The 27,192-nt window shown below is 37.9% G+C and overlaps 1 protein-coding gene across 2 annotated transcripts; it reads right to left on the reverse strand.

Annotated features, from left to right (window-relative positions):
- Positions 1-1,632: 1,632 nt before the first annotated feature.
- On the reverse strand, positions 1,633-25,052 carry PRPS2 (phosphoribosyl pyrophosphate synthetase 2). Of its 2 annotated transcripts, XM_015635485.2 has the most exons (8): positions 24,868-25,052; positions 15,383-15,566; positions 12,744-12,764; positions 9,496-9,594; positions 8,325-8,449; positions 5,725-5,898; positions 2,783-2,942; positions 1,633-1,914 (listed from the first exon to the last, which is right to left on the reverse strand). In XM_015635485.2, the coding sequence occupies exons 1-8, from the start codon at positions 24,987-24,989 to the stop codon at positions 1,822-1,824; spliced, it is 978 nt and encodes a 325-aa protein (XP_015490971.1). In that variant the 5' UTR covers positions 24,990-25,052; the 3' UTR covers positions 1,633-1,821. The 2 variants fall into 2 exon arrangements, with proteins under 2 accessions (XP_015490971.1, XP_015490982.1); XM_015635496.2 differs by lacking the exon at positions 12,744-12,764.
- Positions 25,053-27,192: the final 2,140 nt, after the last annotated feature.

The following is a 27,192-nucleotide window of genomic DNA, read 5'->3' on the forward strand; positions in this document are numbered from 1 at the left end:
TATTCAGGTGTAAACTTGGTATAATTATGTGGCCCCAGACTAGGGGTCTACTGACCTAATTGCAAAAAAATGAGATTATGTGATATTACAGTTAAGACATTTCTTTACCAAATGAAACAATATTATAAATTCATTTCCACTGTTATAGTTATGAAAATTCAGCTCTAATGAGGAACTTCTCTGAGAATAAGCAGCTGAACTGAATTCTCATCACAAGAGTTTATATACTCTGTTACTGTATTCATCACTGGAAGCAGTACAAGTGAAATTCTGCTTTACTTATTTTCATGCAGAAAAAGAAAGAATTTCAAAGAAGCAATAGAAAATTACTGTAAAAAAAAAAATGAAGACCAAATAGATTTATTCTCAGAGAAACAAACAGAAAAAAAAAAAAACCCCAAAAAATTTCTAAAAACTATCTTAACTGGAATGGAAAAACTCCCTTAATAACACATCATGGTATTATTATAAATATATCCCCAAACAAGCAACTTTGGAAGAAATAAGGCTATTTTTTATGTAACACTATAGCAAGCAAACATCTCTCAAGTATGGCATTGCTTTTGTAAGCAATTTCAGGTAGGAAACTTGAGTTCCTGTGACCTAGGTGCAAGGATAGTATTTTAATACACATTACTCTTTTGATAGAAAGACTGAAAACAATTCATAATAGGATTCAAAGACCTAATTACAATTTTGAGTACTAAACCCCCCCATCCAAATCCATTACTGACTACATTACCCATATTTAACCATAAGCTGGCCTAATATGCAACAGGAAAAATTGTTTTCATAATGATTTTAATTTTCTAATGTTAAAGCATTCAAGATTAGTTGCTGTACCCTAGTTCACTCACTGCAGACAAGTATTGCGGTATTTTCTAACAGGAATTTGAAGAACTGTGCACATTTACTGTGCAGTTTGAAAAACCATGTATTTTCAGATACTTCTCAACCATGGTACAGACCACTCTGTGTGTGCTTAATATTGTTTGGACTTGGCACAATAAACTTTTACAGGAAAGCTTTTACAGAATTCTTCCTATCATCACAAGCAGGAAATGTCAAAAAACACAGAAAAAAAATGAAATTTACACCAAACTGCTCATGATTAAAGCTTGGTCATCATTATTTAGATGAGTGGTATTAATAATACTGGGAATACTGAAATACCAATTTTACAACTGAAGATAGCAACTTTACAGAATAGGTGTTAAGCAAAGAATTTCATGTGATGAGAGGTTTATAAAAGAAACCAACAAATATCTTGTGGGGAAAAAAGTGAACATGAAGTGTATCAAACAGGTCACACTATGTGTATGTCAACAGTTCCTCAATATTAAAATGACCTTCACATATTGTTAGGGCTTACAAAATAGTGTTCATGGTACTTAAACATGAACAAAAAAACCCTGTCTGTTTACCCAAGAGATTAACAGATAGAAGGAGCTCAGCTCTGTAGCTTTTAACACAGAGAATGATCTTACACGTGTACATCCTGTTCAGATCTGTGAACAGTTTGCAGTTCTATACAGGAAAAAGGATCTGACGCAGCAGTGAGCCAAATGTGGGACCAGGCACACAGAAGAATTGACACAACACACAAGACTTCCAGACTCTCAAGAGAATTCATAAGGTTTCTGTACGACTGAGATTTATTGCCCATTTACAAAGAACAAATGGTAATTACAAGACAAATATAATTAAACATAAAAGCTCTCGAATTGTACAAAGATAGTAATTTCTCATGGTTGATGTGCATCGTTAAAAACAGTGCTAGCTTAAGAGACCTTTGCAAAGATGCAGTGTGATCCCCTGCAGTTACAAGGGGACGTGACTGAACAGGTAAGACACAGATTCACCATTGTGTGTTCTTCGAATTGCCTCTGCCAGGATCATGGAAATGTCAATGAACTGCAAGAAAGTTTGAGAAGAAAAATTTGATGGCATGCCAAAAGCAATAAACTATGCAGCTTATAAACATACAAACAAATATTCCATCTACCTTTGTAACTGTTATTTCTAGAGAGCAATATAACATTAAAGCTTAGGCACTGAACATACATAAGAGCTGCAATAATACCAAGTAAGAACTCAAAAATTGAGTAGGAAAACATTGACCAGGATCACTGAACAGTCAAATTGTTGCGTAGTTCTGACAAAGGGAATGTTGTCAAAAAGCCCCACTATTCTTGCCATCAGATGGCAGTGTCTGCTTGACATAATTACACGTTAAAGGAAGTAGATCTTTTTAAGTGCTTGCCTTGTTTAAATAAATACCTAATGTTAAGCTTTTAAAAAATCCAATAATGCATTTAAAACCTCAATCTTTTATACTTTTCTACACTCTGTACTGAAGAAAGCTTCCAAATGGGACACATAACTTTCCAGAACAATTCCATCTGTGTTTTACAAAAAAAAATAAACTTGTCCAAGATTTCTGTGGCCTCCTCAACAGAACAACTATTTCCTACATGCAAATATTGTATGATTAATATTGATAAAAAAAAATAGAAAAAGGAAAAAAATCCAGTCAATTTTACATTTGTCATTCTTTCACAATCAAGCATACTCAATGTGAGGCAAATACCAAATATTTTGAAGTGGTCTATTATATTACCTGAATGCCCTTAAAACAGTACTTTAGCGTGTTTCAGAAAAATGTTTTGCAAACAATGTATTTAAGAATATTAATTTTGTCTCAAGGCACAAATTCTAGCACCAGTGAGCTGTAAAATACAAATACTGAGTCTAAAGAAATGACATAAAAGCACCACTGTACCTGTATTTTTGGGCAATGTTTCATTTTCTCCTCCTGGGGGATTGTGTTAGTTACCACAACAGCCTCAAACGATGCATTATTAATCCGAGAGAGGGCAGGACCAGAAAAGATGCCATGAGTCAGAATGGCATAAACTTTAGTAGCTCCAGCAGACATTAACCTGTAGAATACACAAAAATAGCATGCTGTGATGCATGTTTACATACATGGCTACAGATGAAGCTGGATGCAAATCTATAAAATATATTTTACTTATGAAGTCATGCATATAAAATAACTACAAAATAATTCAGGTATTTTTATAAGCTGAAAAAATCTGAATTGTCTCAGAAAAATCCCCAACAAAAATTATAATTAAATTTAAAAGTTCTTATTTGTAGCAGTGATACTAATCTACAATGCTGCACTTAACAGCAGAACATAAAAATGAACTCCAGTACAAGATTTCCATCTTAACCAGGCAAAAAATTAAATAGGCTGGATGGCAGTATTCACAACTCTGTTGTGCCTCCATTAAGGTCCACCTTTATTTTCATTTGCAATTCAAACAGTTCTGCTTGGAAGGAGTTTCTGACGAAGAAGAAATGTTAATGATTAAAAGCCCAGCTTACTGCAAGGCTGTGGGAAGACAAGCTGCTGATCCAAGCACACAGTGAAGTGATGCATGAGGAAAAAAAAGTATAAATCAAAGAACTAGAACACCTTGTGAGTGAGTCAAAATATCCTAATTTAGTTTCTAATGGCCTCAATGCCTCCAGATGCTCAGCTATATCCTACCTGCTTCTCCAGCCTTAGAGAGGCCCTGAGGAATGGCATTTTATCAGGTCATCACAAAGGCACAGGAAGAAGCATAAGAGAGGAAAAGAAAAAGACAAAACCATGCGAACATCATCTCATTTTGAATGACTTAAAAAAATTAAAGTTTTCTGGTTATTTTCAGCACTACATCTAGTACCTGCAGCCTACAAGGAGTATCCATTACAACAGGCTGAGTGTGTACCAAGTGTGTGTATTTGAGTTTGTACTTAAGCAAGTTGATCTGCTGTATCTGAAAATGTATTTCTTAATTCATCTGCTTGATATGCATCTAGGTTGCTGAGACAGAAAGAGTTCTAGGGAGTATTTTGGTGCATGAGTCTTATTATACACAAAGTACATCCCACCTGGATTTTACATTAATGAAAAGCATTAGTTCATGCCAAGAACACGATAAAAGGCAGCATCACTCAAGCAAAAGCATCTCTCTTAGTAAACACTGCAGATGCATTGAAGGTGATTGACTGTTTTAGAATTTAGTCTCTAGGAACGTACTATAAATAAATACAGACTGCTTCTTTCAAAACAGGAAAGAAATAAAGGTTTTTGGCAGTAATTAACTTCCTCTATGCACAAGAATAAAAAAAATATGTTGGCCAAGCAATTTATGATTTTGATCTGCAAAGGGTACAGCCTAGAAGAATACTTTGAGGTATGATGTAGATTAGAATGAAGATAGCAAACAACTACACATTTCGGCAAAATTTCATCAAATTTCCATGAAAATTATAAGAAACACAAGACCATATGAATCCTTCTTCCATGAGTTTTTTACATCCTTTATATACGTGTAAACAGCAAGTCTGCAACTAAAGACTGTAAACCCATGGGATTGACCTTACTTCAAACCACCAAGAACAATGTCATTGCTTTCACACCATTTCCCACCACATTCCCCTGTGGAAATCTGCATCTCGTAGCTTGGACAGGTATATTTTTCACTGGGTGAAAGACTGGTTGGATGGCTGGGCCCAGAAAGCAGTAGTGAATGGAGTTACATCCAGCTGGCAGCCACTCACTAGTGGGGTTCCCCTAGGCCCAAACCCATTTGACATCTTCACTGGGGATCTGGATGAGCGGATTGAGGGCACCCTCAGTTAAGGCTGCAGGTAACACCAGGCTGGGTGGGAGTGTTGAGGCCTGAGGGCCTGAAGGCTCTGCAGAGGCATGTGGACAGGCTGCATCAATGGGCTGAGGCCAGCTGTATGAGGTTCACTAAGGACAACTGCTAGGTCCTGCACTTGGGTCACAACAATCCCCTGCAGTGCTACGTGCTCGGGGAAGAGAGGCTGAAAAGCTGCCTGGTGGAAAAGGACCTGGGGGTGCTGGTTGAGAACCAGAAGAACATGAGCCAGCCCTACTACTAACCTGAAAAGAACCAGCATAAAGGCACCTGGAAAAACATAAATAATCCTTTCTACTTAGCACTGCTACAGCCTTAGTTAGGATAGCAGGTCTACAGTCACAAGCTCCACTTCAAGAACTAGAACAGCTGGAAGGAATCCAGAGGGCATCACAATTGAACAGAAGTCTACAAACCTTGTGGAAAGACTGAACAAACTCAAGTTACTCCAGGCTAGAGGGAAAAGAGAATTCTTCAACAGACTTTCAGGCAGAAGACAGTATATCTTATGCTCACCTCCGCAAATGAAAAGGTCAAGTAGTTTTATACTCAAGATGTACAGTGAAGATACATATCATATTTGCATTTGACACTATGGCAAAAATACTTCACAGTGTTAAATCCAGTAAAGCTTTGTAAAAGATTGCCTACGGAGAGTGGAAAGTCTCCATGATGAGGTTCAAGGGGGAAATGATTTTTGAGCTGCTGTTTCTGCCTTGGAACTGTAAAGTGCACTAGATGGCCCAAGTCCTTTTCAAGTTAGACGACATCTTATTTATTCTGTGTTCTTCCTAGGGACAGATCATGTATTTCTCTAAATATTTTCTCAATTTCATGTTCTAAAGAAGGACACAGCTGAATCACAGAACAGTGACTACCGACTCCAGGGTCAGACTTCATGCTATGGAGGTCAGGTTGGGTTATGGGCTTTGAGGACAGCTGCATTCATCAGCTGTGCAGTGAGTGAGAACACTACAGTGAAACAGATCATAATAATACTTACTTGTCTGCTGCATGACATATGGTGCCACATGTGTCAGCCATATCATCGACAAGAATTGCTACTCTGTCTTTCACATCACCAACCAAGACCATTCTGTCCACTTCATTTGCTTTCTTTCTTTCCTTATGAATTAGAGCAAATTCCACATTCAGTCTGTCAGCAATTGAAGTAACCCTAAGTTACAGGAAGAAATACACCACATTTAGAGAAACATTTTAAGAGAGAAAACAGTCATACAGATATATTTGTCACAAAACAGCTTTGTTTTCTGGCTTTCAAATTACCACAACAAAAACTTTTGCAAGGAATACCCTAAAAATTATTTTTTTAAATTGAGCTGACTTTAGTTTTCTGTCATTAAGTGCCTGGCTTTGAAAACATTTCAGCTATTCACAAGCTTTTATTAAGCTGCTGCAATACTAGTCACACTAGGTAATTTAGAGCAGGGGGAAGTAAATTCTAAGCCTACGGGAATGTGCACTTTAACATTTTAACTGAAAAATACCATTGCAGGACTTGAAACCAAGCCAAAGAGGAAAAAACAAACAGGTTAATAGTGATTAATAATTCTTTTCACAGTACTTGACTAGTAATCAAGTAGCTTATTTCATTAATAATTCCCTTAGCATACATCTGCTTGACAAAGATCTTTTAAAACTCTTCAGGGTGACCTCTGGTGGCCAAACAAACTTGCAATAATAAACTTCACTTGTTACAGACCTCTGACTGCCTTTTTCCAGTTTGTTTAAAATAACAGAGCTCTTAGGAATAAAGAGACAGGAATAAAAAATTCCATGTTTTTTCTAAATGCTGATGCAACCTTGTAGCCTGCCTTTTTAGATAATGCCTAGAATGCTGTTTACAAGGTTATTAACATGCATGGTTAATAGAGAATACAGCTTTGTTTCTCTATCACTTAAATATGGAAGTTTTAGTTACTGTATTTCAACAAATGGATGATAAACAAAAAATACAAACATTTTGGCGTTTTTTCATGAATAGTATAATTTCATAGCATATCTCAATACCTCAGAGGCATTAAGATATCAATAGAATTTCCATGCCTTATTTCAGCTGGAACATCTAATAAGCTGGAGAAAAACCAAGCAAGTGGTAAGAAGCAAAAGAAAATTCAAGTATTTTAAATATGTGCAAGAAAATGGATTTATTTTAAATTAATACTTACAGATATAAATTTTACAATAATTCATGTTCAATTTTCACATTCTATTAAATTTTTATTCAGTTTTATTTTGAAGTTCTACATATTGTAAATGGAAAGGTCAAACAATTTTCATTTTATTACTGGAGGTGAAGGAGAATCTATGAATTTATTGAAAGCAACATCTACCCTTATTTCACCAGAAACTGGTTGGTTGCATTTCAACAGAAAGATACTAAAGATAGACTGTACTATCTATATTAGGTACAATGAGAGTGATCTCAGAAAAATAAACTTTTATGATTAATTTGATAATGCAAAAATATTTGGTAGGGGAAAAAATGCTGTCTTCTGACTTGAGTTCTAACCAAAGACTGTATTTTGTTTAAAAAACAAAACCAACATAAAAATCAAATGCAAAAATAACACTATCCTGATAGGAACTAATGAAGAAATTTAACTAAGTGATCCTTTAGAATGCTTTCTATGTTCTTCACATCCTTAACTTGATTAATCTAAAAATAAACAACTAGAAGTTCTACTCAGTCTTATTTCCCAAAAAAAAATTACAACTTCAATGCTCACAACAGACCCAAAGGCTTAAATTAAAATCAAATTATGACAGTCTTTGACACTTTTCCCCATACTACATTTCACACACTTAAATTGCTATGCATGTACAGGAGTCTCACTTCATTTGTCTTTGTTCTCTCTGCAGCAGCAGCATAAGCAGTGAAACCTGAGAATAAGCATTTTGCCTCAACGGCATGCTTTATGACCTCACCAGCCAGCCTGCTTCTGAGCTCTGGCATTGGTTTATGCTCAATCAATACCAAATAAAACAGAGTCTGCTAAATGAGCAACACATGCTGTGAATGAAGAAAGCCTGCAATGAACTAAGTTTACTGTTTTTACCCTTCATCACTCTAACTTTCATCCCCTTCTTCTAACATTTATAGCACAAAACTTGGGGTCAAGCAGGTTTACATCTGGAATGCAATAATGTAAGGAAAAAAGCAATATGAGTCAAGCAAGCTCTTACCTAAATGCCAGCAGGTACAGTGGGAATAGGCCATATGCTTTGACAGAGAAGGGAAGCTTAGGCAATTCCAGAGCGAAGCAGGAAGAGGTGCAGCAACTTGACTAAAGAAGCAAGCAGCAGGAAAAATCTCTTCCCTCTGGTGGAGGGATTCAGCTAATGAGGCCATATCCAGGGAGAGAGAAAAATATCTTCTTTAGAGTATAGAAAGCTCCTGAATGTTTTCAAGCATGAAAAACATTGGAAGAACTAGCTGTTCTGTTTTTACAAAGCAGTTGGATTCATCAGTGATGTACCCTATACCTTGCACAATTCACAGAGGAATACAGAAGACTAGACAAACTAGATCATTACCCACTAACTATATGGAAATCTCATTGTTTTAGGCTTGTATAGTACCTTTTTGCACCACCTGCATCAGGTGAGACTATGATACAGTTTCTCCACTCGGGAATGTTCTCTTTAATCCACTGCAGGACTGCAGGTTCTGCATACAGGTTATCTACTGGAATGTCAAAGAAACCCTAGTCCAAAAGAGAAAGAGTTTCATGAATATGTGCTTTATCTTACCTGGAACAGAGACAAAGGGAAAGAATCAAGCCTTTACCTTTCATGAATGGTAGAACTTCATTAGTATTTTACACTGATTTAATTCTGCTTTTGATACTACTGTCAAATACTGCTGAAGTCAAATAAATATTAAGGTCTCTAAAAATATCACCCAAGAGTAGTGAAAAAGAATGTTCTCAATTGATATAAAAATCATAAAATATGATCACCTTCAGGCACTCAAGTAAATTTGTGCTAGTGAAAAGCTCTCAAAAAATCTACTGAATAATACTCAACCTTCCATAAATTTCAACTGCTTGACATTAACAGCAGTATTTCAACATGGTTAAGACTCAAACTAAAATGGAATATTTGTACAAGTTGTAAAAACAAGAAATCTGGTTTAGACCTTTTTATTTATGTGACAGCTATCGGGCATAATAAGAAACTCTGATTAAATGGAATGCCAGCACCTAAAGATATGGTGTTTTCTATAAAAAATAAGTTCTCCTAAAACAAGGTACACATGAGAATGACAAATTACGTCTGTTGTGTGTCTGAGGCAAAGGTTTTGTGATTTGCTGGATTCAGCAGTAAGCCAGGTAGGGGTTGCCAGGCTCCATTTCCATTTCTTTTAAGAAAATATTATACCCTTGGCAGTAACAACAAAACTCTACCTAGGGCAGCATTATAATCTCTGACAAGGCTAAGATTAAGAGAACTTGCCCCAAGCCAGTATATTTTATGTTCTGTAAGCCCTTACATTAGACTTGGAAAATCCTACCAAAGACTTTAGAGCACAAATATTTGAAATGACTACAAAATCACCCCATAAAATCGAGACTGGTCTCTATCTAAAAGAGAATTTAATTGGAAACAGGTAGCATGACTTTCCCTGAACCCTCACAAGTTCTGTACGTAGCCTCTCAAAATAATGACCAAAGCCCCAGAGAACTATGATTAGCTTGTCACATTAATTCAGTAGAGCTTCTAGGCACAAGAGGTAAGAACCAAGAGTTACCTGGATCTGAGAAGCGTGCAGGTCCATGGTGATGATGTGGTCAGCCCCTGCAACTGACAGCATGTTGGCAACAAGTTTTGCAGAGATTGGTGCACGGCTCTGAAGAATAAAGCACAATTGTTTACATTTAAAAAATATTTTGACTAGATGAAAGCAATCAGAAGATTAGTTAATTTTCTTGTTTTTTTCCTTTACAGTATTTGGAATCTAGGTATGAAAAGCTTCAGAACTTTAGCCAAACCAGCTTATCAATCTTGCTACTAGGGTTCTGAAACTCAGTAAAGCAATTAGGAATATCTAAATCAGTTTGAACAGTCTGCATAATAATGCTTTGTATTAAAGAGATAAAATTTGAAATATAGTCTTCTATTTCTTCTACTTAAAAGTTTCAGCTAACTTTTTCATAGCAGAAAGACAATCTTAATTTCTCTAAGCCTCTACTCTACATAAACACTCAATTCTATCTTGTTCTAAGAAGCATTGCAAAACCCAAAGATTGAAAGCAAAAGGAACCAAACTTTTGAGAACACTGCTTTAAAACAATGTTAGTATCAAGCATTTCTCCATAACACTGTAAAGCTTGTAGCAGATCCTTGTTGGCAGAGGTCTTTTATCCTATTTTTTTTTTCTTTTTAAATTTATGATTAATTCCTGGATGCAATTAGAACTCCCAAAAGGGGCAGGGGATGATGAATAAATCCTAAGCAGAAAGAATTAAAGAAGAAGAAATATCTTATTAGCAAAGTTAATGCCAATGTCAAGAGATTTTTAAAAGCACCAAGGACACAAAAGAAACAAACAAGCACAAAAAGGAAACTATGACTGGAGGATACCTCACTCTTTTTTTAGTTACTCCAAAGTTCTTTCATTTTTTAAAGCTCTGTAAAAACCTATGTTTCCCTAGACAGTTTTCTCTACACTAAACAAAAACTCTAAACAAGCACTAAACAAAACCTCCTGCTTTCTTTTGCTAATCTTTAAATAAGGCTGGCTATAGCATTAGCATGAAGGCAGAACTTCAAGTCAGAGTTTCCAAGTCAATATCAGACTGTTTTCTGCTGGCACAGTGCTCTCTCCTGATACATCTCTTTATTAAAGAGCCTCATTTCACCTCCCAGGAACTTCCTCTCTTTCCAGCCCATACACACAATTACAGAGTACTTCTGCTTTCCTTCCATTGATACCCAAGGGCATAAGTGACAAGGAGTTGAATCACTGGCAATTTAGCCAGGATGCTGTTTGATTTGTGTCCTATCAAGAAGCCAATATTTTCATCACAACTGTTCCTAGTTTAGGTGGACACTGGGAATTTCTCTGTTTTTAACCTGCAGATTGACAACATACTTCCAGAACAGAAACTGAGTTTCATTTTATGGCCAGATCAAGTTTATCACCATCATTACTCAAACTCTTCCTTTTGAAAACCATCCCTTTTGGTCTTGTGTTTCACAGAACATCAGCACCATTTTGTCTAAGATACACAGAAAGGAGATGCAACAGGCAGCACTCCCCTAGACCTCTGTAATTCAGATGCATATGGCTTCCAGAAGCATTTATCATCATTAGTGCTTCAGCACAGTTGATTTTTCACTTACTGAGGACAATCCTACTCTTCATTTAAAAGTTCAGTTCTGTAAGCTGTCCAAAGCTTTCTGGATATTTCTATTATTAGTAGCAAATTTTTGTTCATGCTATTTGAATTCCTGATCACTTCAGCTCTATCAAACCTCTGTCAACATCTAACAAAAGAAATACTTGTTATCTACTCTTTTCATTCTAGTGTTCTCTTACCAGCTCTTTACAGAGATTTAGTTTAATGCCTCCACTAAGCTGGACTAACAGCTAAATCTGAAATTAGAGGTTTGATAAAGGCAAATTACATTCTTTTCAGACTGTGGTTTTGGCATTTCCACTCCATTCAGCACACTGACTTTTGTCCAATTTTTTTCATTTCTGTTCAATGTGGATGCCATTCAGTTTGTCTCATGTATCAATATGAGTATCACCATCAAAAAAAAAACCCAAACAAATAAAATACTCTCCTGCATCCCACACTAATGCATACATTACCAGTTGGTACTTCTTTCAGCTGCTGGCCTTGCAGGCTGCCTTCCCAGAAGGAAGAACTTGAAGTTTTACCACTAGGTAACTTGTTTTAGCAGATATCCACACATCACAGATTGCCTACATGTTGGGGGGCAGAGGGTCTTGGAAGTAAAGATAGCCAGACACCAGTACCTGTTTCTTAAGAATGGGCTAATAGGAGATTAGGACAAAAGAGGCTTGCAGCTGAAGGTTTCCTTCACACAAAATTGTGCATTAAAAGAAAACCCACATGGCACATTTAAGATTTGCTTCCTTGCATAGAAATTAAGTTTTGTGCTACAATATGATGGAAATTGAAGACTATTTTAAAACCAAAGAAAATAAATTCATGGGAACCTCAGATAACCTGGCCTCATTATTCAGAAACCTGGATGACAAAGGTGGATGAGAACTCATGATTTTCCTCATAATGTAGTTTGTAACATTTGCTTCTGATGAGAGAGGTAAGAACACAGATTCACAGCATTCATAGTTCAATTCTTTGATGTAATTTTAGATTATTTTCAGAGCTGTTAGTGTGAAATGCAGCATTAGATTATGTACATGTAAATTGTTAAAAAATCACTTGAATTACTAGTGGCAGGGGGAATCCACAAAGCTAATACAAACAACCTCACAAGAGTAACTGTGCAAAGGACACATAGCTGAAAGTAAAAGTTCTCCATCAAGATCAAAGCTCTGTTGCCTTTAAGCATCTTAGTACATTGTCTTGCTCAATATTCATCACATGCACACTGAACAGAAAAAAAAAAGGAAATCAAAGAAAGCCCAAAGATTTATAACTGGAACTTTCACTTCCAAGAAAGCCAGTTGTGAAGTGTATGGATACTGAATGTTCACTAATGCATTACTCAAATTTGTAATTTCAAAAATGAGATATGCTTTGAAGCCTCAGAAATTGACAGCCATTATCTTGAATGTCCAAATAATTTTTTAACTAGAATCTAGGGGTTTTCTTGTAGCAAATTATTTCACACAATTACTGTCATGGCCTAGGTGAAACACAACTGAAATCAAGAAGTGAAACTGGAAATGTTCCTAGTTATACATAATGTAACCCAGTAAGTTTCACCCTTTAAGGCCATATTAATGGAAATGCGTAGTGTTAGATTAAAAAAAAAAAAAAAAAAAAGGATACCTACCCAACGCTCCACGGACCCCTTCTACAAATCAAAAAAACAAAGTTACATGAGCTGTAGAACACCAAACTCACCTGTCACTGTACTTCTAACTTATCCCTTATAAAGGCATCTTGCAGCATCCTGCATAAAATGTGTCCTGCCCACAGCTTGGAAGGTTAGCATAATTAGAGGATGCATAAGTGCAGTTATAGTCAAAGCACAGAAACATATGAGCTATTTTTAAGTTTAGCTAGCTTGTGCATCAGAAATATTCTTGTTAAGGGCAGCACTTGACTGAATCTAAATTAACTTACTGACTTTATCATTCTCGTAAGCCTTTTTTTTTGTAAATCTGTTTCTCATTTAAAGATTGTCCAGGTTTAGTGCCAAAATTTTCAGAGTAGATTAGATTGCTCAGACTAAGATTTTTACTGCAAGGCCCTTTCCTTCCATAAATAAAGGAAGAACACTTTAATTGTTGTCAGGAATCATAACTGAATCAGAGGTATGACAAATACATGGTTATTTTAAGTATTAAGGACTCAGTCTACTTAGTTTGTAATTAACTCAAGTCAGTAACTTAAATTCAAACCAGAAAACAAAATCCATCTACTGAGTATTATACTGCTTCAGCTCATAGTCAAGCATACTACAGCAACATCTTTCAGCTCAGAAGACAATCTGTGTACAATCAGAGGAAGAAAATGGCTGGCACTTTACTGGCACTTCAGGCATCACACAAAGCTTGTGCACTCATGATGGGTCAAAGACCGAATGATCTGATGCAAGCAGGAGGGAAGATGTCCCTGTCAATAAGCTGCCCAATGTTGACAGCTGTATTATAGCTTATTTTGCAACATGGAGGTCAACTACCAAGGTTAATTTCCAAAGACAGCAAACATTTTCTCAGTTGCGAAACTGAGCAGGAAAAAAGCCCCACACACAACAGCGACAAAAAATTTTTGCCTACAATTGTGGAACTTAGTGACACAGAGAGAATAGTCTGGAATAAAAAATCTCAAGGTCTCTATTAGTCAAAATTGCTTTCCTACACTATTAATTATCAGGTGGCAGTTCTGAAATACAAAATGCTCCTGGATGGCATGCCCTGTGCCACCACACTAGGGGTTAAAATGTCTCTGGAAGTCTGCCACAGGGAATTTGGGTACCCTTGACAAGACAATTTAGGTGCATGGAAATTTTGGAATATACTCATCCTTTTCCCACACCAAGAACTTCAGGGATGGTAGAGCACAACTTCTCAATATGAAGTGGGAAATCAAAACATAGTGGATGCTTTCCCCTCTTTTCAATAAACTGCTTATTGATTCCCTTTCAAGGTCTTTTGATAAAAAGTATGACACCCCTTCTGATCAAAGGAAAGCATCATCCACTACAAAACAGCAAAAATGAAGTACCAAGAGATGCAGGCAAAGATAAGGGTCTTAGTTTTTAATTCCTGAATTTCATTTTTGGAAGTATAATAAGTACACCTTCATAGTAGTAGTATGGTATTACAGAGCCTGCACTTAAAGAATTAATATACCAAAAAATGAGGTTTTTTAGTTTTGTTCTTGGATATCACAGGCTATTACATATCTTGAAATGAGTGCTATTATTTTTAGCTTCTCCATTACTTCATTCTTGCTATGCTTTTTATCTAAAAGAATATAAAGACCAACAAAAGGATTGCATAGTGGCTTGTCTGATGCCCAAAGTGAAAGAGAGGGGGCAGTCCATTTACAGGAAGTAAAGGACAGACAATTTTTTAAAAATACAACCACTGCAATCCAATCCTTAAAGCCAAATTCACATTTCTTACTACTACTTTTTGAATGAGCTTAGGTAAAAGTACCATTCATATAACCTATCAAAGGTTTGGTTTTTTTTTTTTTAGTATATATAATAGAGATAGAAAATCTAGTGCTCTATTTTTTGAAATCAGTCTCACTTCCCACAGAGGACTTGTTACTGTGCTACAAACTTGGCTGAACTGATATATTCATCAGTTACAACAAATCAAATTCAGGAAAAGGGCAATAAAATCAGTAGAGCATTTATGGGATTTCCATACAATTTCTTGTCTTCATAAATGAAAATAATTATTACAGATATAAAAAAAATGTTTTAATATGTTTGGCAGCAGAAAACAATGTTTTTATTAATTTCTATTATGTATTGTAGATTCTATCAGTTCCTTCCATTATGCTCTGTTTAACCATATAGGATAAAACCTACCTATATAATAGTTACAGCATTTTGAATTTAGTATTTAATTCCATGCAATTAAAATGCTTTAAAAGGTGTACTCTCTATATTGATCGGGATTTAAAAACCAAAAAAACCTTGAAAAAGCAGGATAAACAATCCTATAAAATGTGGTTTGCTGGCAAAGTACTCTGCAATAGACTACACACAAAGTATACCTACTTTTGCAAACTGAAGGCATGTCAGTTATCAAAACACAAGCAAAAAAATAATTTATTGTTTCACTTCATTCACTTGTGGACAAAATAATTAAGCATTCTACCAAGAGAAAAGGTGTGGGGGGAATAAAATCTTTTGAATCACTTAAATATTTATGAAATTTATTAATCTCCAAAAATTTCAAGTGAGCAAGCTGAACAGAAGCCTTCCAAAATGACACAATTCTTACCTACCTTGTCCTTCTTATCTTGCCTGGCATATGGAAAACATGGAATTACAGCAGTCACTCTGGAGGATGATGCAATCTTGCAAGCATTGATCATGATGAGTAGTTCCATTAAGTTGTCATTTATTTCTCCACAGCCACTCTGGATAATATACACATCTTCCCCTCTCACACTTTCACCAATCTCTACACTGAAAGAGCAGGAGATGATCATTTCAACACTTAAATTACTGGAAAAGCATGACTAAAAAATCAAAAAAAATTGTGTTTTAACAAACTACCACAGGTTTTCAATAAACTTCCCATTTAGAGCAGGATTATTTTTACAGTGATTTCAATAACAGCCTCCTTGACACAAACTCTATTTCAATATTTGCCAGTATGGTCTTCATCAGGTCAGCACCAGCCCGGCTATCAAATCTTCACCATGAGGTTTAAGTAAAGTGTTTTTAAATGAAAAAAAGTCGTACTGAAAAGCTAAGAAGGCTGCTAATCAACAGCTTACCAGGGCTCAACTCTCATGTTGTGTCAGTTAGATTTGATCTGACAAAAAACTCTTTTGTTCTTTGGTTCTTTATGTGAAGATCTAAGTTGTTTTTTTTTCTCCCACAGATTTCAAGACAAATTCTGGGATCAATCCCTGCTCACACCACAGGATTAAAAAATTAAATTGAGCTTAAAAACAAACAGGAAAAATAAAACTGTTGAATGTGTATTTTTTCTCAATTCTATATCCAAGCAAAAGATATCTACTGCTGAACCACATTAACTTTTCAAACTTGTTACTCCAAAACTTACATATAACAGAAAAACTTTGATTTTTCCCTAAATCCGTGTACAACATACACAAAACATGCAGACTTCCTAAATAACTAAGTGATTAGACCTTGCAAATCCATGCTCTACTATATTAATCTCAGTTATTAAATGATAGAATATATTGAACCCTTATTTAAAAGGTTGTATCTTTACCCAAGACACAACTAAGCAGAAGTTTCTGACTGGAAATCATCCAAATGGCGCAGATGTGGGTAGAATAATTTCTCTAATGGGTCCTTCAATGCTGAGGCTTGCTCTAGTCAAACACAGTCCTAAGAAGTTTTGTTTATCAGGTCTCAGGGTGCTGTGTAAGACTCATGAGCTTTCCATAGAAAGGAATTTACTGCTTTTAAACATCTTAATGATAAGCACACATTTGATTTATCACCACCAAGATAGTTGAGTACATGCTCCCAGCTCCCTTACTTGAGTTTTCTGCAGTCCCTAACAAGCTACATAAAGATCTTGTCTTTTCTCCTTTTCTCCTTAACTGAATACATTTTTTTTTTTTTTTTTGCCTAAGAATGCTACTAGCAGGATTTCTTAAGGTCAAAAGAAAGCAAATCATCAAACATCAGGTGTCTGGAAGGACAGAGGTGGTCAGGGACAGCATCATCTGCAGATACATCAGGAAACCTTTTGGAGGCTTTCATCAATCCACAAATACACAATTTTTTAGTCTCAAAATTGTTACTTCCCTCTCTAAGTTTTTATGAGGCCATTCAGAGAATACTGTTTTGATCAAAGTATTTTCTTAGTCTGTTTCCCTTTTTGGAGCTGGAAAAGTTTTGGTCAACAAAACATTTTTTCAGTAAGATACTAAGTGTGATAAATGATTGGAAAAACTAGCCAGGCTTAAGTAGGAGCCCACCTGAACACAAATCCAGCTCCAGGTGAAGAATCTACTCACTGGCTTATAAATGTGGCCTCAATCATTATTATAAGCTTTGTGGTTATCATGAGGGCTTAAAAAAATTCTAATTGCACCCTGACTCAGCAATTACACAGACCTACTTTACAATGAGTGTTCTTCAAACCACACCTTTGGAATAAGCCCAAAGAAAAAATTAGTTTATTACTTAGGAAAAAAAGGAACAGATAATTTAACAGTCTGGCATCACACACTAGGAAAAAACTGGCTGAGTGATAAAAGTATATAATTTTTATGTTCACTATATACTAAAAGAATACTTGGAGTTGCTTTACTCTTTTAAAAACTGTCACTTTTATGCACATCACTAAAAAATAACTTTCATAAGATCAAGGAATATACTTTCAGATAAATATAGGTCTGGTTAATACCATGGACTGAAATGATGATTTTTCCATTGTCATTAATTGTATTTTTTTTTTTAATGATCTTGGGCTACCAATAAATGCCATCTTGTAAACAACTTAGAAATGCTACTTCTTCCTCTCAGTACATTTGAAAAAGGGTAGCTATGTTTTTAAGGGTAGAATGACATACTTGTCACACAGAAATGTCACATTTCCCATTTCCCAGTCAACTCAAGAGAGCTGTGCAACAGATCAGTCTCTCTTCTTATCTACCTTCTCAAAGATTGGTATTGAGAGGTATTGTGTAGACTCAAGCAACAGATACACACAGAGCCACCTATTTCACCTTCCCCAAGCCTGAGAGTAAAAGATAACCAGTCCTTGTGTTGCAAGTGCTCCATCAGATACAGCCTGTAATAACACACTGGTGAAGGTTTGGGTGGTGGTTGTTTTTTACTGGAGGGACAGCGGGGAATTAGCAGTTTGGGTTTGTTTTGGTTTGGTTTTTTTTTTTTTGTCCCTATCCCTTGCTTTTTTTTTTTTTTTAATATTCAGGCAACCAATAAAAGACAAACTATAGAATCAGGTATTTGAATGTTGTATTCCAGTATCTATGAGACGACACTAAGCTAACTGCAGTCAAACTCTGTGACAGTTATCTTACTAACATTTCTACTAATTTTTTCATCTATATAATGACCTCGTTAGCTGTCTGTGAGGTTATTTAAACAATTTCACATAGTCAGGACACTGAGAAAGGACAAAAGAACAAGCTCTTGCCTCAAGATTACAAGCTCTGTTTGTTTTATGCAATTTAATCAAATTCAGCTATTTGGTAACAGTTTAAATAAATTTCTGTTCAAGAAGAGTCAACAGAAACTGTACATTGAAAGCCCTGACACCACACAATTGTGTTTAAAAGGGAAATTTACAAAAATCAATAGCCTACAAAAGTAATTAACTCTGAGCCACTTGCTTGGCATCCAGAAGCAAAAGGTTCTAGCTGGGAAAGATCCACGAAAGACAGGACACGATGAATACCAAGTTTAAGCACTGGTATTTGCCTGCAACTTGCAAAGGCTGATTGGAGAGCTTAATTTAATAAATAGAAACTTGGGCAGACTAATAATCATGAATTAAGAATACAGCATAAAACCCACTTAGGTTACAAACATATTTCAACTGCTGAAGCATCCATTAAGCAAAAACCAGAATCAGGAGTAATACAAGACTGAGATCCTTTTGAGCTAGACTTATAGTGCAGTCCCAACTGAACTTAGTGATGGGAATTATAAATTTGTACATTCTAGCTAAAAACCAAACACCTGTGAGGAAACTGGAGATTAAGTATGTAAAGCCAGACTACAAAGATAAATAATGTAAATACGTAACTAGGATGTTCAAATCATACACTTACAAGAGCTCTGTGTTTGTTTTCTAAATAATTACAGCAGATTAAGTTTCTAGCCATGGTTACAAAAAGTAAGATTTCTCAAGCAAATCTGATGCTAGTAAGGTAGATATGTACTTCAGGCCCTTCCAGCACCCAGGGAAGAGGCCAAAAATAAAGGTCTAGAGTCCTCATACAGTGTGCAAATGAATCGATATCTCAAAAGTGATCAAACAAATCCACACGCTGAGTTTGCATGAAACCCAGCCAATGGCAAGCCCTGAGCAGCAGGGTGTGTTTGACCTCTTACCTTTGGGAACACATTTCCCAGAGTAAAGTCTTGCAAAGCAAGAGCTTCCACTTACCAGGCAAATATTTCAACTGACGTGATGTTGCATAACAAAGTGGGTACCAGCAAAGCCCAAAACAACAAAGATACAATAAAAACACCAGAGTTGGCTTTAAGTCTATAGGGATCCTGTATCTCCTGGCACCCATGGTGTCCCCTCAACTCTGGGCTCTTCCACTTGGATTAACAGTTCCAAGACAAACCCCCTGCTCTATCTCCATTAACAACTGCCCAGTTCTAATGCAGAGCACTGATATGGTAACACCAGAAGATAGGAAATATCTTGTTACCCTCTACTCTGGTACACAGCCTGCCACTGCAAGAGGAAAACACATTTTCTTGAGCAAGTTCTGGGTTTAACAACACGCAGTCCAAAAACTACCCTCAAAAATTTGGAAACAAATGTGCAACAAGCCTGAACACGTACAAAAACTCTTCAAAGGCTGAGTACCAAACTATGCACCTAAGGACACCTGGGATTGTTAGCCACCATTATTCACACATATTGGGGCTTTATTTTTGTTTGGCTTTCTTTTTTGGGGGGAGAGGGAGGTGACATAGGTGGTGGTGTGGGTTTTTGGTTTTGTTTGAGTTTTTTGAGGCAGGGGGTATTTTTTAATTTCAAGTATTTAGTATCTGTACAAAGATAAAAATGCACAGTTTATGTCAAGGTCAAAAAAGTGGAAGTCTCAAACCGAAAGCTTCAAAGGATTTGGGGCCTTTCCCAATTCAGAGACATGAACAATGCAATAAACGGTCATATTTACTGAATCTTCAATTCCCTAAACAAACACACTGTTGTGTTTTTAACACATACAGTGTGCAGCCCAAAAACAATTTTTACCTTCTCAACCAAGCTGGTAAAGTCTGTTTCTCCAGCCTCCCCTTGCTCATGACAGTGCAAGCAAGCTGGGAGAGAGGGAAACCGCTGCCCCCACTGAGAGAGGCAGACCACAACCTGCCCAGCTGGGAATTACTTGCTCAGCAGCTGGGCAGTATGAAGAAACACTTCACCTCCCAGTGTGTCCCTAATCCCTACTGTCTTCAGCTGTTCTAACACTAGTGTCTGTGACCTGAGCTTGCTCATTCCATGATTAGGGATCTGCAAACACCATCTATGCAGGGAGGGTGATAAAGCTCATGGCTCCACACCAGCTGAACCCAAAGGAACCAGGTTACACGAGATGCAGTGAGGTCATGTCTCATCTGAGACAAGTGCAGTACACGGATGCTGATGGGGAGGTAAGGAAGAAGTCTTAGAGCCAGGTGACAAATTGTAAATCCCCAAGATGTAAGTTTCCAGGTTTGCTCCTGATTTTTTTTTCAGTTATTTTCTTCATGGAGCAAACTGGTTTCATTTCCCCACTTTGCGTGAAATACAGACTCAAACCTATCCTGGAATGAATTCTCCAAGGAAACATTAGCTACTTTTTCCTAACTTCCAAGATCAAATATCAGCCCATGACATCCAGTTTAATTTACTCACAAGAAAATGGCTCTCATATTAACAGCACAGCTTTTCCCATACAGCAGACAATGTCCCTTTGCAGTCATTCCATATTTCCTTCTGTAAATGCTAAATGAAATTCACTTTAATTTGATGTTTCTGAAACAGTCCAAATTCAGCTGCTGAATAAGGCTGTGGGTAGGAAGCCTTCAAATTCACATGTCCCAGGCAGGATTTCAATTCCCTTCCTCCTTGATCAAGAAAATTTGCAAGACTCATTTCAGCCAGTGAATCTGACAGCAGGAAACCAGGAACCTCATAGGAATAGGTGGCAGCATGAACATCTTTCACCAGGAAAAATGTGTGCAAAAGAATGCCATCTATGAGTAGTTTTACCATTATGAAAATAACAAGTATTTCAAGGGCAGAGTTAAAATAAATAGTCTTTAGAAAAGGAAGAATGTCCTAGCTTGTAAGAAAATAAAATTATTTACAAAGTGATAAATTTAATCATATTTTTTCAATTGAATCACCAAAAATACCTGCACTGGGGCTTAATTGTACAGCAACTCTAATTAAATGCCACCTCAGTGTATTTGAAGACAATTTTGCAAAAAGCTTCAGAGTGTTCAATATATGTATGCACCTATTACATGTCAGTCAAACAATTTCATGATGCTGAGGCTACAACAATCACCCCTGTTTAAGGACTTCCATTCCCTTCTTCTTCCTCCAGCCTCAAAACTGCTGATGACAGTTGGTTTGTGGGGTTTGAAAGAAGATAAACTGACTAAGCCCCCCACTGCAGCCCTTATCATTTTGCCAGATAAATAAGGTGGCGTCACCCAAGCTCCTGCCATGATACTGTGGCTGGCACTTAACTGACACACAAGCTATGAATAAAAACAGACTTATCATCCACAACCAGAGTTTATTGAGGAGCTCTGGTGCTGCATTCAGTAGGGTTGCTTGACTTTAGTAGCCAGCTGAAGGAAAGCATTCCCGTACAGTTTAAAGGGAAGGAGGAAAAAAATGGGGTAGTGATTGAGTCTGCTAGCAATCTCCCCAACTTTCTCAATGCAGTACATTACATTTACCAGCTACAGAACCTGAAAGAATATTGATTGCCTAAATCAGAAGGGGACTGTGATATTAACTGCTAGATACACCAGTCTCCATACAGATAAAAATGAGAAGCCTTTCCCGTTTTAAATATTCTGGAGCTGTAGACATACAGGCACTGGCTATTTAGTCACAGTACTTGTCAGTGGTGGTCCTATCCCTGGCCAAACTCAGCATCAGTTTCTCAAACCCACTTACAGCTGCTGAGAAACCTAAAGCCTGTCTGACTTGAAATATAATGCAAAATATTTAATAACCCTTCCCTCCACCCTATTCTGCAAGCCAGATTAATTGCAACTCTCAAGTAAAAGGCTTCCAGCTAGGACCTTTTGCAAGGATTCAAGCCTGGGGCTGCACACAGTTATCAATTTACACATCATTTATATTTAAGAGAATGCCACAAACAGCAAAACAGAATTTTGAAGGCAAGGTAAATCTTCTCTGCAACTTGCTAACAACAGATCTGACAAAGCAAGAGTTTGACCCTCGGGCCCAGGCTTATCTGTTTGCATGGGGGATTGCTGGAGAGCCACTGGAAGGTTTCAGGTTCTCTGAGCTTTTTAACTATCAGGTTATAGTATTCTGCAATACTGCAAGTGTATTTCATAATGCCAATACACTTGTTAAAAAATTTAAAAATGGAACAAAAACAAAGAAAAAAAGTACTGTGCTGGAGTCACTGCATATAGGAAGAAGACTTTTTTTGCTTGCATACACACACAAGTTAACAGTATAGACAGACTGAAAATCCCGATGCTTCAGGAAAGAACCCCTCTGCCTAAGTATCAACTTTACCTGTAGATTAATTTCATATACATTGTTGAGGAATTCTCTTAGTACAATTCCTGGGGTTTTTTAAATTAAGAACATTTGTCTAGGAAACTGGAAAGTCAACATCTTGAAGCAAGTTGCTAAGGATATTGAAAAAAATAGTTGAAATATTATATTATATAGAGGATACAACTTTATTTGCTGAAGGGGAAACAAGAAATTCAGATTACACTTTCTAAAGAAGGAAGTTGTAAAATCAAACAAAAAACAACACTTAAAGGTTTAAAATGTTAAGGCATTTTAGTTCAGGGAATAAAAGAAATAAAGATAATGTCAGCCTTGCCATGTTGCAACAGAAACAATCTGAAATAATGTTCCTAATAAATGCATTCCTCATATCGGTACCACACTACATCACTGCTTGCCTAAAAAAATAAACTGACACTACTAGATTAGCCAAACCACTGATGCACTGCAGTCACCACTACCTTCCTTTTTAATTGTGAAGAGAATATTTCATACCTGGAAAAATAGGTGCATCCTGAAGCCCAAAATTTAATTAACTTATCTTAGAAAATAAATATGCAATATGTGGAGATAAATTTCTACCTTGGCTGAAATGTAAATCAATTTAGTTCTGCTGTTTGCTATGTTTCAAGCACAGATTAAGGTGTCTCTGGAGAACAAAGATTAGAAAAAATTAGACAAGTTAGCAAGAAAGTCATGCAACCCAAATACACAAGTTAAGTTTTATCATGCAGAAAGGAGATCAAAGAGCAATAAAATGAGTATGGGGCTGGAAAGAATTGAGAGAAGATTTAAGCTTTCATTTAATCAGGAATGAATAGAAGAGTTAGAGTGTGCAAACATTAGACTGCATAAACACCAATGGAAGAGGGTTTATAGTAATGCCAGTGAACATAACTAGAACAAGAGCAACTGCACTGAGAATGCAAAAATGTAGACAGAAAAGAAGGACAAGCTTTGTGAGAGCAATTTTCGAACACATCATGTTAATCTTTCAAAGGAAGCAATGAAAACACGCTTTTTCAGGAGATTCAGAACAAGAACAGATAAAAATAAACACACAAGAACCTCAGAGACTAGCCAGCTACTTACAGCAGGAACTTGTGTTTTAGAATCAGCTGTCAGCCTAGACTCACATACCTACAGAGATGTACTTGCAGTCTTAGCAGCTCACAGGGTGAACATACCACTGCCACATCAATTTAAAATTCTCGGTCAAAATTCAGCAAATTAAATAGGTAGGTCAGAAAGCTAAGATGATACACTCACTAATAAAGAAAAGCAATATCAATAGAAAAAGCATTGGCATGCACACTCTCAAACTCCATGTGAGCAAGCTGTCTTCATGGTTTCACACCGGACTTTTTGCACTGTTACCAAAGTCACTTTCTGTGTTTGTCTGGCCAAGAACCTGGTATGACTGCACTTTTAGGAGCAAGCCAAGGCCATCACAACAACTTGTATCGCTCTCGTGCATGACCATCAGTCTTGGACTAGGGACTGGAGCCCTACAGGAGCTGTAACAGGTACACACACACACAGCTGGCTGCTAATGCAAAACAAAGAACAGTTGCATCAAATTCTGCAAATGTAATTTAACCTAGACCCTTTTCAAAAAATCTAATCCATCATCACCATTCTATTCTCATATTTGCCTGTACACAGACCTACTTACAAAACTGCATGGCAGACTGTAGTTTATAAAACAAAAAATAGTTTTTTTATGTTTAGGTATATAAAGCTGATCAACTAAATTATCTTAATATAAGTTAATTATCTGCAAGCGGTGGGATGCACCTGCTGTCGCAGACAGGCTGCCTGTGGAAGCCCCATTCCCACCGCACTGGAGGAAGGATGCTCTTCACCCGGCCGGGGCCGTGCCAGCGCTCCTCCGGCCGAGGAGCTCCCGGCGGGAGCGCTGCCGAGCCGGGCCGGCACAAGGCAGCCGGGACGGCTCCGGTGCGGTGCTCGAGCTCCGCAGGCGGGAGGAACGGAGGGGGGACAACCGGGAACGACGGCCGGGCAGGACACAGCGGAGCACCCCGTGCTCCCGCGGCCGCACCTGCACCGAGCCATCCCAACGCGGGTCCCGCACCAGCTCAGCCACCCTGGCAGGACCCGCCGGGCGACCCGGGGGGACACCGCAGCAGATGATAGCGGAGAGGAGCCCACGGCCAGCCCGGGGTGACAGCGGGGCGGGAGCCGGCGGGCACGGGGGTGTGTCCGGGCAGCGCCCGTGCCGCCCGCGGGGCGTGGGAGAGGCGGCGGGGCCGGGGCACAGGTACTCACCTGGTCTCCTGGTTGCTGAACTTCTTGGTGACCACCTTGCCCAGCTCCAGCCCGAGCCGGTCCGCCACCCGCTGGGACAGGTCGTGGTGGGAGCTGCCGCTGAAGAGCACGATGTTGGGCATGGCGGGGGCGAGCTCGGGGCTGCGGCAGAGAGCGGTAGAGGAGCGCGGTGAGCGCGGAGCGGGCTCAAATAGCGGCGCTGCGGGCCCGCCCCGCCGCCAGCAGCGGGAGGGGCCGGGGCGGGGCGAGCCGGGCCACCGCGGGACACAGGTGTGGCCACCGGGGGGCTGCCGGGGGGCGGCTGCCACCGCCTCCAGCTCCTGCCGCTGCTCCCCGTGCCCAGCCCGGAGCGCTGCGTGCCCCCTCCGGCCCTGCAGCGGCGTGCGGCAGCGGCGCTCCGCAGGCCGGCACAGCTCGGAGCTGGAGGGAGGCTCGGACGGTGGAGGATCCTCACGGTGGCTCGGCTGCCCATGGAATATGTGGTTCAGGTGACACCGGCACCTAAAAAAAGCAAGTGCCGAATACCGCTGTAGCTAGGTATATGTGGAGTTAGATGGGTTTCTAACTACTTTTACTGTCCTTAAGTAAGCCACGACCTCTTCTATATAAACACTGCGCATTTTCCATTTACCGTGGTTTTGTCCATTGTTGCTTAGAAATAGGCTCATGAGAAAAGTGCTATCTGAAAACTGACAAAGACAAAAACGTCTTAGCTTTCAGGTAGAGCTGTTTTAACTTGTATGTGTACAAATAATTAGATTGTATTCAGAACCACCTCGGTTTTCCTGCCTTAAGTGTTTTCTTCAAAGAGCGGGGTCTTGAACACATGGCTATTTATGTTCTGCCCGTAGGATAATTAATGACTGAATAAACTCCATTGTTACATAGTAAATATTTCAACTTAACCTGAATTCCAGTAAGGAACTTCCTCAACAAAAAAACAAAAACAAAAGCCCACAAACCAAATTGAATATCTTAGTCAACAACTGGAAAATAAGTGTTCTGGGTTGGGGAGTTGGAGGTTAATAAGTTGGGTTGCTATCATTCCTGTTCTTCAGTGGTCCAGATTCTTGCACAAATTATAGGCACTTCTTGCTAAGTATCTCATCGTTGTAGAGGGAATATAAATAAGGGGTTCATCTTACGGAAAATAATGAAAAAAATAAGTATTTTGACTTATCACAGCATAATTCTAGAATCTATTCCAGTATTTGATACATTCCCAATACCTCAGCATACAAAGACTGTTTTTTGGCCCACTCACCCACTTGCCCTCTTTGTATTTTCTTTTTACACAATGGAAAAGAAATTTGTTTAACTGTCAGCACCATAGGCTCATAAAGCATCTCAAAGTAAAATTTGTGATTCTTCCAGTTCATACATCTTCTTCAAAGACTAATTTTGTAGGCTACATTTTATTCTGGGTTTCTTGCAATTCCAAATTTTGCCCACTGTCCTGATTTTGTTGTGATTTTTAGAACTGTTTAGTCTAAAATCCTTGGACTCTGTGAGAAGACATCACAGCTGCCATTAAGGCTGCAGGTTTCAAATCTGTGAACATTTGCCAATGTGATCTCAAGTTTATCAGAACTAAAAGCACTGCTAGACAGAAAAGGGCAATTTTACTTTAAAAGAACATAATAAAGGAATACTGTACTTCACTGTCCACTCAGTAACACCAGAAGTTTTAATATGGTCTGCAGGACCAGAAAAAAGACAAAAAACCAACTTGGACTGCCCACAGATTTTTAATATATATTTTCCAGTATTGAACCTTACAATGAAATTGGTGATTGTCTTGATTCACTCTTTTTTCCCTAATGCATCTAGTTAAAACTCTTGTCTCCATAATTGTTATATATTCCTTTATTTACTGGCTTAGCAGGATACCCAGATATTTCTTTTCAGCCCATTAAGACTTTTATGCCCAACAGCATAGTGTTTATTGAGTAGCTACAATATAGAAACTGCAGTCATTTAAACTAGTCATGGAGGCTATCATGCAAAATAACTAATGGTGATTGACATGCTAAGTGTGACTGTCTTTCCCTTGGTTGTTACAGCCTAAAATAGCAGACCAGAATTCAAAAATTAGTGCCATCCTCACTTGAAGCTTTGTACTTTTCTAAAGAAAATAAAAAAAAACAAACCACTCATTCTATAAATGAGAAAAATAAGGGAGAAACCTGCCAAACAACAGAAATTAAAATTCTCAGCTGGAAATTGCTTTCTTCCTTTTATCATTTCATTGCAATCAAATCAATGTTGCCTGATGTATAGGCTGCAATAATCAACAAAGGACAAGAAAATGCTCTTTTCTGATAC

The sequence above is a fragment of the Parus major genome, chromosome 1 (genome assembly GCF_001522545.3).
Source record: "Parus major isolate Abel chromosome 1, Parus_major1.1, whole genome shotgun sequence".
Classification (NCBI taxonomy): Eukaryota; Metazoa; Chordata; class Aves; order Passeriformes; family Paridae; genus Parus; species Parus major.